The 18594-nt window shown below is 40.8% G+C and overlaps 1 protein-coding gene across 1 annotated transcript in view; it reads right to left on the bottom strand.

Moving 5' to 3' along the window:
• The window catches only part of LOC117531770 (collagen alpha-1(XII) chain-like), a 136737-nt gene extending 118466 nt beyond the window's left edge, over window positions 1-18271 (bottom strand). Inside the window, 4 exon segments of the mRNA XM_034194907.1 lie at window positions 5376-5519; window positions 5629-5745; window positions 15876-15987; window positions 18149-18271. Coding sequence (XP_034050798.1) covers window positions 5376-5519; window positions 5629-5745; window positions 15876-15951 — 337 coding nt within the window. The 5' untranslated portion in view covers window positions 15952-15987; window positions 18149-18271.
• Window positions 18272-18594: the final 323 nt, after the last annotated feature.

Genomic DNA, 18594 nt, shown 5'->3' with positions numbered 1-18594 from the left:
CAGGGACTTAGAAGAGAGAGACCTAATGTTTAATAGACCACATTTAACTGTTTTAGTCTGTGGTGCAGTTGAAGGTGCTATATTATTTTTTCTTTTTGAGTTTTTATGCTTAAATAGATTTTTGCTGGTTATTGGTGGTCTGGGAGCAGGCACCGTCTCGACGGGGATGGGGTAATGAGGGGATGGCAGGGGAGAGAAGCTGCAGAGAGGTGTGTAAGACTACAACTCTGCTTCCTGGTCCCAACCCTGGATAGTCACGGTTTGGAGGATTTAAGAAAATTGGCCAGATTTCTAGAAATGAGAGCTGCTCCATCCAAGTGGGATGGATGCCGTCTCTCCTAACAAGACCAGGTTTTCCCCCAGAAGCTTTGCCAATTATCTATGAAGCCCACCTCATTTTTTGGACACCACTCAGACAGCCAGCAATTCAAGGAGAACATGCAGCTAAACATGTCACTCCCGGTCCGATTGGGGAGGGGCCCAGAGAAAACTACAGAGTCCGACATTGTTTTTGGATAGTTACACACCGATTCAATGTTAATTTTAGTGACCTCCGATTGGCGTAACCGGGTGTCATTACTGCCGACGTGAATTACAATCTTACCAAATTTACGCTTAGCCTTAGCCAGCAGTTTCAAATTTCCTTCAATGTCGCCTGCTCTGGCCCCCGGAAGACAATTGACTATGGTTGCTGGTGTCGCTAACTTCACATTTCTCAAAACAGAGTCGCCAATAACCAGAGTTTGATCCTCGGCGGGTGTTGCCGCCGAGTGGGGAAAAACGGTTAGAAATGTGAACGGGTTGGCGGTGTACACGGGGCTTCTGTTTAGGGCTACACTTCCTCCTCACAGTCACCCAGTCGGCCTGCTTTCCCGGCTGCTCGGGATCTGCCAGAGGGAAACTAATGGCGGCTAAGCTACCTTGGCAACGACTACAGGGGCCTGGCTAGCTGTAGAATTTTCCACGGTGCGGAGCCGAGTCTCCAATTCGCCCAGCCTGGCCTCCAAAGCTACGAATAAGCTACACTTATTACAAGTACCATTACTGCTAAAGGAGGCCGAGGAATAACTAAACATTTCACACCCAGAGCAGAAAAGTGCGGGAGAGACAGGAGAAGCTGCCATGCTAAACCGGCTAAGAGCTAGTAGCTGTGCTAAGCTAGCGGAGTCCTAAAAAACACACAAAGTGAATAATGTGTAAATAATTTAGAGGTGATTCAGCAGAGGGAGTGCTTTAGTTAAGGCACGTGAAGATTACACTGTGAAGCAAATCGTTATCTAGGTAACTAGCTCAATCTAACTGCGCAGATTAAACAGCTAACAGATACAGCAAAACACCGCTGTGCTCCGGAACAGGAAGTGATACAATACCGCAGTGAGAGCCAACCACAAGTTGATTAGGTACATGAGTCAACACATGAGCACAGCTTAGAAGGGCAATGAAAACCATACCAGAGGGTTGAAGCACCAACTACTGGTTGACTGAGAGGTACACCAGGACTCAAAGACCAGGCAGCTTGAGCACAGCCTGGATTGACGGCAGGAAGACCTGTGACTCAATGCCTCACACATGGATAATCAAGTGCTTGGCACAATACAAGGTGAACAGTGCACTGATAACCTTCATCAGGAACTCAATGGGACTATGGAAGACGTCACTGGAGGCCAACTCCAAGGTAATCTCACAAGTCATCATCAAGTGTGGAATATACCAAAGTGATGCACTGTGCCCACTGCTGTTCTGCACAGGCCTCAACCCCCTCAGCCAACTCATCACAAAGAGCAGCTACAGATATCAATTCAGGAGTGGAGTAACCATCAGCCACCTCCTGTACATGGATGACATCAAGCTGTGTGCCAAGAGTGACCGAGACACTGACTCACTGATCCACCTCACTGGATCTACAGTGAGGATATCGGGATGTCCGCCAGATTGGATAAGTGTGACCAAATGGTGTCAAAGAGAGGGAAGGTGATCCGGACTGAGGGGGTGGAGTTGCCAGAAGGCAGGATAGAGGACACACAGGACAGCTACAAGTACCTGGGAATCCCACAAGCCAATGGGAACAATGATGAAGGTGTGAGAAGGTCAGTCACAACAAAATACCTCCAGAAGGTAAGACAGGTGCTGAGAAACTAGCTCACAGGTAGGAATAAGATCCGAGCCATCAATACATACGCCCTATCAGTCATCAGATACCCAGCTGGGCTCATAAGTTGGCCACAGGAGGAGATAGATGCCACTGATGTCAAGACATGAAAACTCCTCACAATGCATGAAGGTTTCCACCCAAAGTCCAGCACCCTGAGGCTCTATGAGCAACGGAAGGAGGGAGGGCGAGATTAGTGAGTGTCAGAGCCACAATCCAGGATGAGATGAGGAGCATCCATGAATACGAGGTCTATTAGAAAAGTATCCGACCTTATTATTTTTTTCAAAAACCATATGGATTTGAATCACGTGTGATTGCGTCAGACAAGCTTGAACCCTCGTGCGCATGCGTGAGTTTTTCCACGCCTGTTGGTTGCGTCATTTGCCTGTGAGCAGGCTTTGAGTGAGGAGTGGTCCACCCCCTCGGCGGATTTTCATTGTCAGGAAATGGCGGAATGATTTGGGCTTTTTTTCCCATCAGAATTTTTTCAGAAACTGTTAGAGACAGGCAGCTGGAAACCATTCGAAAAATTTATCTGGCTTTCGGTGAAAATTTTACAGGCTTCACAGAGAATAAGGACTGTTACTACAGCTTTAAGGACGGCTTTAAGGACGCTCGGTGCACCGCACTCCGTGCCGCCATCGAGAGCCACAAACCACCGGATTATTTCTAAACGGATGGCTCTGTGGAGCCGGGACCATCGTGTGCACTTTCTCTGGTTATCACAAGAGCTGGACATCAACCATTTTCTGGCAGATTTCACTTTTAACAAGAGATTTTGTCATGGAAAGCCGAGCGGAGGCTTCGCGCATCACGATGGATTCGCTACTGGAGCGAGACAAAACCACCTCCATTTTGGTCTCACAGGACGGCTTTGAGATGGCGTTCAGACAGCTGTCGGTGGTTTTTCCATCGAGTGATTATCCGAGAAGTTGTGGATGTGCCTGGACATGCCAGAACATGTCCCATGAGGCTTCATCACGGCGTTGCTGTGTGCGATGCGGCACCGCCGCGCCGCGCGAAGCCTCCGCTCCTCTTTCCATGACAAAAACTCCTGTAACAGTGGAATGTGCCATTCATTTCCAAATTGGACGCTGTGTTTTATCCGGGACGTCGTCTGACTAGCACAGGAATTGTGAAAAGACGTGGACATCAGCACTTTTTTGGCACATTGAGACAGACGTGCGGAGGAATTCCGCGTGTCGCGGTGGTGCCGCATGGCGCAAAGCAACGCCGTGATGAAGCCACACGGGACATGTTCTGGCATGTCCAGGCACATCCACAATTTCTCGGATAATCACTCGATGGAAAAACCACTGACAGCTGTCTGAACACCATCTCAAAGCCGTCCTGTGAGACCAAAACGGAGGTGTTCCTTTGTCTCTCTCCATCAGCAAATTGGTCGTGATGCGCGAAGCCTCCGCTCGGCTTTCCATGACAAAATCTCTTGTTAAAAGTGAAATCTGCCGGAAAATGGTTGATGTCCAGCTCTTGTGATCACCAGAGAAAGTGCACACGACGGTCCGGCTCCACAGAGCCATCCGTTTAGAAATGATCCGGTGGTTTGTGGCTCTCGATGGCAGCACGGAGCGCGGCGCACCGAGCGTCCTTAAAGCCGTCCTTAAAGCTGTAGTAACAGTCCTTATTCTCTGTGAAGCCTGTAAAATTTTCACCGAAAGCCAGATAAATTTTTCGAATGGTTTCCAGGTGCCAGTCTCTAACAGTTTCTGAAAAAATTCTGATGGAAAAAAAGCCCAAATCATTCCGCCATTTCCGGACAATGAAAATCCGCCGAGGGGCTGGACCACTCCTCACTCAAAGCCTGCTCACAGGCGAATGACGCAACCGACAGGCGTGGAAAAACTCACGCATGCGCACGAGGGTTCAAGCTTGTCTGACGCAATCACACGTGATTCAAATCCATATGGTTTTTGAAAAAAATAATAAGGTCGGATACTTTTCTAATAGACCTCGTAAATACATGTGTTCCCACATGAGGGCGAAGCTACTGAATACTGTGTTAAAAATATAGCAGAAGAAGAAGAAACAACAAGATGTGTAACGCTGGCAGCTGCAGGTTTGGTGATCAAAACGCCCGCCGTTTTTCTCTTTTCTGCAAATATATGTACTTATGTCTCCATATACATTTCTACACACTTTTTCTTGTTCCCCCCTTTTAATATTATTATATTTAAGTAAATATATTGGAGGAGTGGGGTACAATTAGTTATACCTAACAGCTAACGTTAGCTTATCTAGCCAGCCTTAGCAACGTTCATCGTAGCTTACAAAATAGCTGGTTTCTTTGTGTTTGATAATCTTCTCCTGTGATGTCTTATCCTTCTTATGTCTTATTATTTATTATATTATATATACCTTTTTCTTGAGCTGCTTGGGTGGGTAGGGAGAGTTCCCATGGGATAAAAAAGCTTTTTAGCCTACCATCCCTGGTTCTCAAGACCAGGCACCTAAGTGGCTCTACTCTACTCTTTTCTACTCTCCTATTTTACTCTTCCGTTTTAGATATTTAGATATACCTTTGTATACTGGCATAGTTCCACCTTAGAATTGGAATATAATATATAAGATGTACCTTACTGAATTTTCATGGGTTCAATTCCCGCTTGTTGCCTTTCTGTGTGGAGTTTGCATGTTCTCCCCGTGTTTGCGTGGGTTTCCTCCAGGTGCTCCAGTTTCCTCCCACGTACAAAGACATGTGGATTAGATGGATTGGAATCTTTAAATTGTCTGTGTGTGTGTGTGTGTGTGTGTGTGTGTGTGTGTGTGTGTGTGTGTGTGTGTGTGTGTGTGTGTGTGTGTGTGTGTGTGTGTGTGTGTGTGTGTGTGTGTGTGTGTCTGTTTGTGGCCCTGTGACAGACTGGCGTCCTGTCCTGGGTGTGCCCCGCCTCGCGCTCTATGACAGCTGGGATAGGCTCCAGCCCCCCGCGACCCTTACTTGGACTAAGCGGTTGAAGATGAGTGAGTGTGTGAGTTCTTTGCAATGTACCACAGTATATTTCTAGCATCTGTATGCCAGGCAACATTACTTCAAAGGCCCTGTATTGCCCTTTTGTGTAATCATGATGATAAATGGACAACTTAGTCAAGGTGATCATGAAAAATCAAATAGAGAAGCTACAACATAATGGTATGCATGTCTATTTCCTTAGTGGTCATTTTGAATAACCTTCCCAGATGATGTAAAGAAGGAGCCTGTACTCACGTGTCAGCTGTCCAGTTATGGGGATGCTCTCCTCTGAGCCATAGAAGGAGTTTATGGACACTGAATAGTCAACGTCTTGAGTGAGATCAGTGATTAAAGTCGTAGTGGTGTAGGGGTCAAAGCTAAACTCTCGTGTTGGTTCATCTGGAAACAAATTCAACAGTTTGCAGAAACAAACAGTTAATCAGCAGAAATAGTGATGAAATAATTTCATGGATAGAATGTAATGAAAACAGTGAATTTTAATTCGAACCTGTGAATGATGAGACTTGTACTCTGTAGCCCTGTATTCTTGTCAATGGTGGCGTCCACGACATTTCAACTGTGTTCTCATTTATAATTTTAAATTTCAAGTCTGCAGGTGGTTCAACTGCAAATAAGAAGAAACACACCGTTAAAACACAGCAGGCGAAAAGGTGTGTATGATTATGAATATCTTGACAAAAAAAATGAAATCTTACAAAAAATTAAATAAAATCAAGCATTCTCATTAAAAACCCAACGACAAACACTTCAGGGCTGAAGTGGACTCGTTCGTTGTTGGGGACAGACAAACAGCTCTGACGTCAATGTGTGACGGTGACGGATGAAGAACACGTGACAACACTGAGTGTGAGAAGCCATTTTTTTAAGCAAAATGGCATTTGTTTGAGTTGGCCAGCAACTCAAGCACTGGCATACACAACATGTGCACAACGCCGAAAACACGGTGCAAACACTGATGAGTGATCCATCCAACGCATGCCGTGTGCAATCATTACAACGCATGCCCGTACCTTCATTTGATCTCAGCACGGCTTCACTCTCAGCTTACTGATTATACAATGGACTCAAAGATGCCATTAGCTCTCAACAGAATTGAAATCCATATGTTATATACACATTGTATATAAACATATATCAAAAAGGAAAAGTGGTTTGTTGTTGATTAGTTGAGATTCTTTACATCCGTGATTGGCACACATCCATTGCAAACCTCTCAAAAAGAATACACAATTAGTCACCAAAGACTCTTGTGTACTTTTTCATTGGTCAAAATACTCACAACAAAGAGATACCGTGATAGAAAATGAATGTGTAGGAGTACATTCAAATAAACACAAGAAAACATGTGCAGTCTGACATGAAGTCTGTACATCGAGCCGACTGCGGTGACGGCGCCATGCATCATGTACATGAAAAAGTTGTTTGGCTCAACAACTTTGAGTGGCTGGCGATCGTTTCCATGTACAGTTGGGACCACACACACACACACACACACACACACACACAGACGACAAACATATTTTATAATGATATTCTGTCTTACTGGATGGTGGCATGCAGTCCTGGTAGGTTACCAGCTGAGAAAAAAGAATTTGGTTCAAATAGAGAAGACGCGCCAACATTTAGTACATGCAAAACTGCACCAGCGTGTTCAAAATGGCAACCAATTCTGTTATGTTGTCAAAACATTGCTTATTTTTAAAGTGCTGGTAAAGTCAGTCCATTTGATTTTGTTCAAAACTTCACTTTTGTGCAGTTCATCATCACTTTTAAAAAGTGCCTAAAAATCTATTAAACAGCCAATACTTCAAACAACAAGAAGCACTTATTGACGTCATCTTAACTGAAGGAGATATTGTGATAAAATTACAGCTCGCTGAGGGAGACGGTGAAGGAACGTCCAAATAACTGTGCAGTGGACTTTGTTGTTGACCCACTGAAAAGCAGCAGGTGTCCAAAGTTCTTCTCACATTCAGCTTTTGTTACCTATTGGATGCTGTGTCTTCACATATGTATATTATGACGTTTTGTTTCATTTTAGCTAATTATACGACCACTGGTTTAACCTTTATTTAGCCATGACTCATCAATCTTTGGTTTCAGTTGACCATTACACTGTTAGCTTCCACATTACTGAAACAGTACACATTTATTTACCTTAGTTAGCAACAACACCGCTAGCATTGTCTTTAGTGAGCTACTGTACTGTTAGCTTTAACTTTAGTTAGCAACTAGGCATTTATTTTGTTATTTTATTGATAACACTGGTACTTACCCTCAAATTTAGTTTTTCAATGATATTTCTTTGAATTTAGCTAACTACTAGGCTGCTGTTTAATTTTAGTAATGAGACAATTAGCCTTTATTTTGGTTACTACGTTAGAAGGTGTTAGCTATTTGACATTTATCTTTTACTTTATTTAGTAACAACACTTACGTAGCTCTTATGTAGGTAGTAATGATTTTTCTTTTAATTTAGCTAGCCACTGGGTTAGTGCTTAATTTTACTAATGAAACAAGTTCTTTTTATTCCTAATTATCCAATGAGATACTCTTATGCTTATGTTTAGTTAGCATTAGACACTTAAATGTTAATTAGCAGCAACAGTGTTGCATACTTTCTAATGCAGTTAGTGATAATATTTCTTTGAATATTTCTTAGCTAGCTCCTGGACTGCTGTATTTAATTTAATGACACATTTCACTGTTATTTTGGTTATTACCATTGTAATTAGTAAGATATTGCTACGGTCAACTTTAGTTAGCAAAGAAGAAATAAAACAAGTAGTAGCTAAATTGTGCTGGTTGCCTTTAACTAGCAATGAGACATTTCTTTGACTTTAGTTTAAAAGACCGGTTCACATAGTAGGGAGGAAACGTGGGCCGAAATTGAATGTGCCGCTAACCTCAAGAAGAAAAGACAATTGTAAGGCTGAAAACTTTATCAGTTATGAATAGCACCATGTCAGGAGAAAGATAAGTACTGAGACTATCAACTCCAGTTACATGTTTTTTGTTTGTATGTTTGTCTTACTGACTTGCAGCATTACGTCAGGCTGTAATTATCTTTAGAGGTACCAGACTGTAATGATGTAGACATAATGTACAACCCCATTACAAAAAAAAAAAAAATGGAACTGTGTAAAATGCAAATCAAAAGCATTTTTGAAACAAAAGATGATACAGTAGAGCCAGAAAGTATTTACAGCGCCTCACTTTTTCCACATTTTGTTATGTTGCAGTCTTATTCCAAAATAGATCAAATAAATTTTTCCCTCAAAATTCTACTCACAACACCCCATAATGACAACATGAAAAGAGAACACTCATATCCATAAGTATTCACAGCCTTTTCCTCAATACTTTGTTGATGCACCTTTGGCAGCAGTTACAGCCTCAAGTCTCCTTGAATATGATGCCACAAGCTTGGTGCACCTATCTTTGGGCAGTTTGGTCCATTCCTCTTTGTAGCACCTCTCAAGCTCCATCAGGTTGGATGGGGAGCATCAGTCCCCAGTCTGAGGTCAAGAGCGGTCTGGAGCAGGTTTTCATGCAGGATGTCTCTGTACATTGCTGCATTCATCTTTCCCTCAATCCTGACTAGTCTCCCAGTTCCTGCTGCTGAAAAACATCCCCACAGCATGATGCTGCCACCACCATGCTTCACTGTAGGATGTGCCTGGTTTCCTCCAAACATGATGCCAAAGAGTTCAATTTTTGTCTCATCAGACCAGAGAATTTTGTTTCTCCTGGTCTGAGAGTCCTTCAGGTGCTTTTTGTCAAACTCCAGGTGGGCTGTCATGTGTCTTTTACTAAGAACTGGCTTCCGTCTGGCCACTCTACCATACAGGCCTAATTGGTGGATTGCTGCAGAGATGGTTGTCCTTCTGGAAGGTTCTCCTCTCTCCACAGAGGAATGCTGGAGCTCTGACAGAGTGACCATCGGGTTCTTGGTGACCTCCCTGACTAAGGTCCTTCTGCCTGATCGCTGAGTTTTAGACGGTGGCCAGCTCTAGGAAGAGTGTTGGTGGATCCTGTCTCGGAGGTCAACAGACAATTCCTTTGACTTCATACTTTGTGTTTGTGCTCTGACTGTCAATTGTGGGACCTTATATGTAGACAGGTGTGTGTCTTTCCAAATCATGTCCAGTCAAGTGAATTTACCCCAGGTGGACTCCAATTAAGCTGTAGAAACATCTCAAGGACAATCACTGGAAACAGGAGGCACCTGAGCTCAATTTTAAGCTTCATGGCAAAAACTGTGAATACTTATGTACATGTGAGTGCTTAGATTTTTTTTTTATTTTTTATAAATTTGCAAAAATCTTAAAAGAAAATAACGTTTTACATAGTCATTATGGGATATTGTGTATAGAATTTTGAGGGAAAAATGAATTTCATTTTTTTGGAATAAGACTGAAACAAAACAAAACGTGAAAAAAGTGAAGTGCTGTGAATACTTTCTGGATGTAACGTGCAAATCTGTGGGGAAACATGACTGTGCCAACTTTTGTAAAATGTGCTGCTAACATCAAATTCAAAATAATCACTTTTTTTTTAATTCTCAGATTTAACATTTGATATTTTGTCTTTGTACAATTTTCAGTTAAATACAGGGTTTAAATAATTGAAAAATCATCATGTTGTCTTTGTTTACATTTTAAACAGTATATATGATTTAACTTTTTTAATGGGGTTGTAAAGCATGTACTCGTATGCAGTAGACAGAAACTTCCAGTTTTCAGAAAAGTTGCTGTTAGCATGCTTGCTGGTAATTAGGAGAAAGATGCCATGCTGCCATGGAAGCCAAGAATATCATTCTAAAATACACTTGGGTGAGGAAGCCATAGCTTGGGACACACTGAATGCACAGGCAGATGACAAACATGAGTCCACTAAATACTGGGACGAAATAACAAATGGGCAGTGCAGGATCACCAACCTGGCGTATCAACTCAAGGAGCACCGATGGACCGTGTTCCCCTTCATTTCTCCACGAGAATTCATCTCCAACATCAAACTTCAATGGTTCTAAAAATGTGGCTGCGTTTGTCGACAAGCAGGTATGTCAGTAGTAAAAGTGACGCCGCGTGACGCAGTGCCCTCAGCGGAACGGAAACATCAGCAGAAGGTTTAGCAGGACTTTGCTTTCATGAGCAACAATTCTTCTCCATCCGTGGGTTAAGAATGTCACGTCAGTGTTCAAATTCGATTGGTCATACGTCACTACAGATTTATTTCAGTCAAATGATTGTTTTCTGGAACTTTTCATAGCATTTTAGTTGTTAAACATTAGAGTTCCTGCACCATCTAGATCTCCATCTAACTACAGAACAGAGATCTACAAGTTTGCACAACACCAGCTGGATGTCTTGTTTCATCTTCAAGATGTTTCGCAACTCATCCAAGTGACTTTTTTAGTTGTTCAACTGAAGAACCATGTTCATTGGTCAGCTTCAAGATTCAACCAGGACAGGTGGACGTCCCCCATGTAGGATGGACAGCCTTCTGTGGACAACTCAACCACTATTTCTAAAGCATGTTTACAAAGACAGCAGTCGACCAAAGTGATGTACATAATTAAAAAACGGCCACCAAGTTACCCCCAGTCCTAGGTAAATGAATTAAGAATAACAATAAAATTACAACAGGCAATAAAACAAATAAAAGACGAGGAAAAATAAAGAGTAAAAAGTCGCAGGAAATAATTTTATTTCATTTATATAGCGCCAAATCACAACAAAGCTGCTTAAAGTGCAATGCATAAGTAAGGTCTAACCTTACCAACCCCCAGAGCAAGAACACAGGTGACAGTGGTAAGAAAAAATAACTCCCTCTGAGGATTTGAGGAAGAAACCTCAAGCAGACCAGACTCAGAGGGGTGACCCTCTGCTTGGGCCATGATACTGAAAGATTACAAATAAGGTAAAATTTGTCAGCATTAAGCAACAGGAAAAACAGAACAAATCCTAAAGTGAAACAGAGACATACAACCCCTGGCAAAAATTGTGGAATCACCGGCCTCAGAGGATGTTCATTCAGTTGTTTAATTTTGTAGAAAAAAAGCAGATCACAGACATGACACAAAACTAAAGTCATTTCAAATGGCAACTTTCTGGCTTTAAGAAACACTATAAGAAATCAAGAAAAAAAGATTGTGGCAGTCAGTAATGGTTACTTTTTTAGACCAAGCAGAGGAAAAAAATATGGAATCACTCAATTCTGAGGAAAAAATTATGGAATCACCCTGTAAATTTTCATCCCCAAAACTAACACCTGCATCATATCAGATCTGCTCGTTAGTCTGCATCTAAAAAGGAGTGAACACACCTTGGAGAGCTGTTGCACCAAGTGGACTGACATGAATCATGGCTCCAACACGAGAGATGTCAATTGAAACAAAGGAGAGGATTATCAAACTCTTAAAAGAGAGTAAATCATCATGCAATGTTGCAAAAGATGTTGGTTGTTCACAGTCAGCTGTGTCTAAACTCTGGACCAAATACAAACAACATGTGAAGGTTGTTAAAGGCAAACATACTGGTAGACCAAGGAAGACATCAAAGCGTCAAGACAGAAAACTTAAAGCAATATGTCTCAAAAATCGAAAAATGTACAACAAAACAAATGAGGAAGGAATGGGAGGAAGCTGGAGTTAACGTCTGTGACCGAACTGTAAGAAACCGCCTAAAGGAAATGGGATTTACATACAGAAAAGCTAAACGAAAGGCATCATTAACACCTAAACAGAAAAAAACAAGGTTACAATGGGCTAAGGAAAAGCAATTGTGGACTGTGGATGACTGGATGAAAGTCATATTCAGTGATGAATCTCGAATCTGCATTGGGCAAGGTGATGATGCTGGAACTTTTGTTTGGTGCCTTTCCAATGAGATTTATAAAGATGACTGCCTGAAGAGAACATGTAAATTTCCACAGTCATTGATGATATGGGGCTGCATGTCAGGTAAAGGCACTGGGGAGATGGCTGTCATTACATCATCAATAAATGCACAAGTTTATGTTGATATTTTGGACAATTGAAAGGATGTTTGGGGATGATGAAATCATTTTTCAAGATGATAATGCATCTTGCCATAGAGCAAAAACTGCAAAAACATTCCTTGCAAAAAGACACATAGGGTCAATGTCATGGCATAGGGTCAATGTCAATGAGCAGATCTGATTTGATGCAGGTGTTAATTTGGGGGATGAAAATTTACAGGGTGATTCCATAATTTTTTCCTCAGAATTGAGTGATTCCATATTTTTTTCCTCTGCTTGGTCTAAAAAAGTAACTGTTGCTGACTGCCACAATCTTTTTTTCTTGATTTCTTATAGTGTTTCTTAAAGCCAGAAAGTTGCCATTTGAAATGACTTTAGTTTTGTGTCATGTCTGTGATCTGCTTTTTTTCTACAAAATTAAACAACTGAATGAACATCCTCTGAGGCCGGTGATTCCATAATTTTTGCCAGGGGTTGTAATCGCTCATTTAGGAAACACCAGAGAAAAGAAATAGGTTTTTAAGGAGGCTTTAAAAGTCTCTATGGACAGGGATGATCTATTATTGAAGGGGAGACTACTCCAGAGCCTGGGGGCAGCCACTGCAAAGGCTCTGTCACCTCTTCCCTTTAATCTGGTTTTAGGCACCTCCAGTACCAGTTGGTCAGAAGACCTTAAGGCTCTGGTTGGTGTGTAAGGAAGAAGGGACCAGGCCATGGAGGGTTTTAAAGACAATTAAAAGAAGTTTAAAATCAACTTGGTAAAGGACCAGAAGCCAGTGAAGAGAAGCCAAGACCGGCGTAATGTGGTCTGACTTTTTCTGTCCCGAAAGAAGACGAGCAGCAGCGTTGTGAATAAGCTGGAGGCGGTTTAGAGAGAACTGATCCAAGCCAACAGTACAGAGAGCTACAATAATCCAGTCTACTTGTGACGAGGGCATGGATAACCTTCTCAAGGTCAATCCTGGAGAAATATGGACTTGGACGTGGCTAAGAGACTCATCAACTCCATCAGAAAAGGCAATTCCTCTTTGCTTATGATCTTAGAATCTGTCCATTTCTACACCTGCTTACTCCAGTTCAGGGTCACAGTGGACGATAGTAGAATATAACCACAAATGTTTGAAATTAAAAACTTCGACTTTGGGTTTCACAGTCTAAATGAAAAACGTGCTGCACACTCGAACGCCGCCTGCACGTCCACCTTCATACAGCAGGACACGAAGTTATACAGATGGTGCAAATGTTACCCCGAACCGGCTGAAGGAGCCACACAGTTCCTCTTGTAGGTGAGCCACAGGTCATGTAGTTCTCACTTAGTTCTGGGCTGCAGGTGTGAAAAACCTTATTTAACTGACTGTTTGTGAAATATACTGCAGATTTTCCACAGCAGCGATGTGTGGTGTGTCATCTGGAGCGTCAGGATGTGTTTTCCATCACTTCCTAATAAAAGACACCTCCGTGGCTCCCGGGGGCCCCGGGCCTGGCTACTGTTCTGTTAGGAACCTCATTCTCCAGCCAGCTTTCTTGGCTTGTGCTCCTGCCAGGAGGAGAGACCAAAAGGAGGAAAGAACGCCGACGCTCCCAAAGAGGCGGGACGGATGCCAAAGTAATTCCACAACATGTGCTGACATTAAACATTACTGCATATTAACTTTCCATATGTCCTGCAACTCAGCGCTTTTGCAAAAGCCCACAAAGAGGCCTGAAGAAAAAGGCTCTTTGTCTTTGTGCTGTCTCAGGATTAATTTGTGATTCTCATATTTCTTCTTTCCATTCCGTTCGTGGAGATACGCGAGACTTGAAACAAGACTCGTCTCGAGCTGCCAGCGCACTTTCAAAAAAATAAATAAAATAAAATCACAAGCTGTCCATTAAATATTTCTGTCATTTGACTTGAACGAATGTGTCTAAAATGTCTTTCTGAGTTATATTCTCTGAAGACAAATGACATATTAATAAAACAATGTTTTATCTGAGACCCCGAAGGCATTAAAGCAAAACTCTTTTAATTACAGCGACGCTGGCAGAGATCAACAATAAAAATCTCATTTAAGACTGAAAACCAGAGACGTTTCAAGGGAAATTAGCTTCATGTATCAATCATCTCAAACTCTGAAAGTGAAGCTTCTTCTTCTAATTGACACTTAAACAACAGGATGACTCAAATAATCGATTAGCTAATCGGCACAAAAACAATCAATTCTTTGCTGGCACACCATTACGCACGCAGACCAGCTAAATGCTAACTAATCAAACTAGCGCTTTGCCAAGGTATGTATGAACTAAGCTATGCTAGTCATTAAGCTCGGTCGCTGACTGTCGTCTCACTTGTGTCTTTTTGGAACAGTTGACAATTTAGCCGAGCAAAATTTATAAAAAAAAAAATATTGGTAACATGTAAGAAAACATGATGCCACCCATTGTTTTTGACACTATTTACTGCATGCTAACCTCTGCCAACGGCGCAGAGGTTAGCATGCATCACCCCCAACAGGAAGGTCCCTGGTTCGATGCCACCTGTACCCTGTTCTCCTGGTACAGCCGTAGCTGGAGTTCCATTACAGATTTGTGTAAAAGTTTCATGATATTTGCAGAATGTTGATAAATAATAAGATTGGATGACACTGTTGTGTCACATCGTCTCACAATCTCACATCATGCTAGCAAGGCGACATATCAATAAATCCAGCTAAATATTGGCATTTTATTGTTGTTTTTTAATCCATAACCTCATTTCTTATAATATTTAACAAACTCGTCATGTTCTGTAGAACGCCATGTGTTACTTCCTGTACGTCATGTGACCTGTCATCATGGAAAAATAGTTTCCATTGCAGTTTTTTGAAAAAAGGTTTTTCAAATTGCCTAAAACAAAACACCTCTTGTGAGTGTAAAAACTTTTTTGTAGCAATGGACTTATTTTTCTTTCTTTTTTTTTTTTTTTTTGAAATACACGTGTTTCCATTAAACACATTTTCAATTCGTTACTTCAAGTTATGCAACTTGCAGGATAATGGAAACCCGCCCAGTGTCAAAAAAGACATCTGGTGTAAATCTTGTGCCAAATAAACAGACTGCTGTGACCCCAAAGAAACAATAAACCCGGAAATATGCCATCTAGAATTTCTTGCCAGCTCTGTTTTATGGACTTGCTATAAAACTAAAACATAAACAGGCCTGTTAAAAGAATTTAATGGAAGCTTTTAATTTCAAATTTTTAATTTTCAATTTATTTTCATTTATATAGCTCCAAATCACAACAAAGTTGTGCTTCACACAAGTAAGGTCTAACCTTACCATGTAACCTTTGACCTGTGACATGACGCCTCTTAGTTTTTAAAAGCATTTAATGAAAGTGATCAGAAATTACTTCAACCTTAGTGCACTTTGTTATATTTGCAAAACCTGAATTAAAGTGTTTTGGTTTAAACCAACGAATGGGATCTGGATTAGAATTCAATGAGGTCTGAAAACAAAAACCCACTGTGCAGCAAACAGCGGATAAAATCATCATGATTCATCATCATCAACATTCATGCAAAAGTCACAAAGTAAAATACACAAGAAAATAAACATGACTTTATTTATTTTAACAATATAAGATTTTTACAGTGTTTCCATAGAATTCTATTAAGAAGTGAAAGAGTAAGATGACAGCTGACGGAGGAAAGAGCAGAGAGGAAGAAAGAGAAGGAGTGATGGTGAGTGAGTCCGGGTGGTTTCCTTTACCTTGAGCATCTACGGAGGAAAGCAGCACCGCCAGGAAGGCGGCGGCGGCGGCGGCCACAGACAGCCCCAGCTTCATGTTTGACCCGCAGAGGTCAACAGGTCATCAATCAGTCTGGACACACACGCACACACAACACACACACAAAAAGACGGAAGTTTGAGAACAAGTCTGTGGAGCCTCGAGTCAGAGATTTTATTCAGATGTGGAAAATTTTTTATCAAGATTGAAAAATAGGCCTGAATCAACTGGACGAGTGACACAGAAGATCTTAGAAAAAAGATTCAAAGATGAATTCCCAAACAGCTTAGTGCAAAAGTATTTGGACAGCAGTGAAGCACAGCACTGGTGTCGCAGACCGAACAGTCCCCCTAAAAATCAGTCCCCCGGTTTAAATATAACTTTGTAAGTTACTTTTAAATCACACTCATTAAAATTCCAAATTTCAGAAATCGGTTTTGATCGGTTGTTAACAACAAACACTAGATTTGTTTTCGGACTGTCTCCTGAGGTTATGAGTTAAAATAACACTTTTTTTTACTATTTTGTGACACTTTGTTAAATAAATGACTATAATAACAAACTAGTTACAAAACTAACTGAAAGATTAGCGAATTAAAAAAAAAAATTGTTTGTTGTTCACCAATGAATTCATTTTATGGTTTGAACTAAGTGAAATGTTTTAACTACAAAATACACAAGAATAAATTTAAACACATGATTAAACACCTGAACTCTAACCAGGTTAATAAATATGGTTTAAACAAGTTTACCAACTGTTTAACAATCAAAACAATACTTTTTTCCAATTTCAATTTATTTTAATTTATATAGCGCCAAATCACAACGAAGTTCCCTCAAGGCGCTTCACATAAGTAAGGTCTAACCTTAACCCCCAAAGCAAGAACACAGGTGACAGTGGGAGAAAAAAAAATTCCCTCTGAGGAAGAAACCTCAAGCAGACCAGACTCAAAGGGGCGACCCTCTGCTTGGGTCATGCTCCTGACAGAAATTACAAAACAATTCACAAAAAGAGTTGTAAAGAATTCAAATTTAGCTTAAAACTAATTTAAAACATTTTAATGTTGGATTGTTATTGTTCATATCCAGAAGCATAAAAACCAGCTTATGACAAATAAAAAATAAGCTGACAGATCCTCAGAGCTGAGAAGATGGAAAAACTCCATTTGGAATTTTTCAGAATAACTGGGAATTTTCTTTCAATCAAGAGAATTTAAATTTAAAATTCAAATTAAACCCTTACGTGATGTGGCTGCCTGAAAACGGGACTTAAAATCCCACAACTCTTAAGACTTTAAGAATGCAGTCCAAAATGCTGGAACATCTGCATGCGGTTCGTGAAACAAACTTTCGACTCCCAGTGCATGCTGGGAAATCAACCTGATATTTAAAAATGGCTTGTTGGCGTGAGCTATCTCAACTTTCCGTAACTTGAAAAAAAATTAAGGATAAATCGTTTGTTATTAATATGACACAATCATTTCATGCTGAAAAGTTTCTCTGTGTAATGTGGTTGTGTCAGGAAGGGCATCCAGCGTAAAACTTGTGCCAATTTAACACGCAGATCCGCCTCAGATCTGCTGTGATGATTAACAAAGGAGCAGCCAAAGGGTCTTACTTGCTTACATTTCATGCTAAAAAAGGATTTTTGTTGTTTTAAATCAAACATGAGTCAAGTTTTTCTTGAATTGTTACAATTTTATTTTACAGTGTATAAAGATTTAATCAAATAATTCAAACTGCAGAACATTCTGAACTGAAATTATTTCGAAATATTAGAGGTTTTATTTCGTCGATGTATTTTTAAAATCCGGTTTTCACTGAAACCAGTTTTTATAGCATTTACTGTGAGCCGTGCGCCGCCTGCTGCACAAACACTAAACTGCACTCACAGGTGCGATTTTTTTTTTTTTTTTTTTTTTTGGCCCTTCAGGCAAAAAGTGGTTCGTTAAAAAATAATAATACAAGAGAGAAAAACAAAATCTACACTTAATTTTTAAAACGTGACTGCGCTTAAATTTCACACAAGAAAAACATTTTTTAATAATGTGGCTGAATTTAATGTCGATTCAGAAGCAGCTGGGCTTCTATTTGCTGCTCACACTGAATTATTTAATTAATCTATAAAAGGTGATAATTCAACTTTTTACAGTTAACTTTAAAAAAAAATAATATAAAGCAAATCATATTATGAAATTAAAGTCCACAATAGTGTGATTTTTTTTTTTTAATGAGTAAAGTGGACTGGTCTCACCTTCTCGGCGCCCTGATGATGACTGAAGGAGCAGCTGTTCCTCCTGCTCAGATTGACTCCTCTGGAAGCTCCGCCACCACAAGTCCGACGAGGAAAAGCCTCTTTCCAAGTGGGAAGAATCTTTTCACCATCGGATACTTAATGGGGGGGGGGGAGTTCCCAGGTCTCAGTTTACCATCCTCACCCCCCACCCCCGCTGTGACGGATGCACAGTTTGGAAAAGTGCATTTTTCCTGCATTCCTTTGGTTTGGACTTGGTCGTGATTTTCCAGGACACTCTGCAGGGAACAACAGGCAGCACAATAATTACTACTGACTCAATTCAAATGCTCTTAAAATCTTAAAATCACACCTTTGAAGGTCTTTTCCACTTTCTGCGTGTCTGCAAGAGAACATTTAAAATAAAATCAACTCTTTGACCTCAACCACTAAAACAATGTCACAAT

This window comes from Thalassophryne amazonica, chromosome 19 (assembly GCF_902500255.1).
Source record: "Thalassophryne amazonica chromosome 19, fThaAma1.1, whole genome shotgun sequence".
In the NCBI taxonomy this organism is placed as follows: Eukaryota; Metazoa; Chordata; class Actinopteri; order Batrachoidiformes; family Batrachoididae; genus Thalassophryne; species Thalassophryne amazonica.
This window is presented reverse-complemented; position numbering and strand designations above follow the sequence as displayed.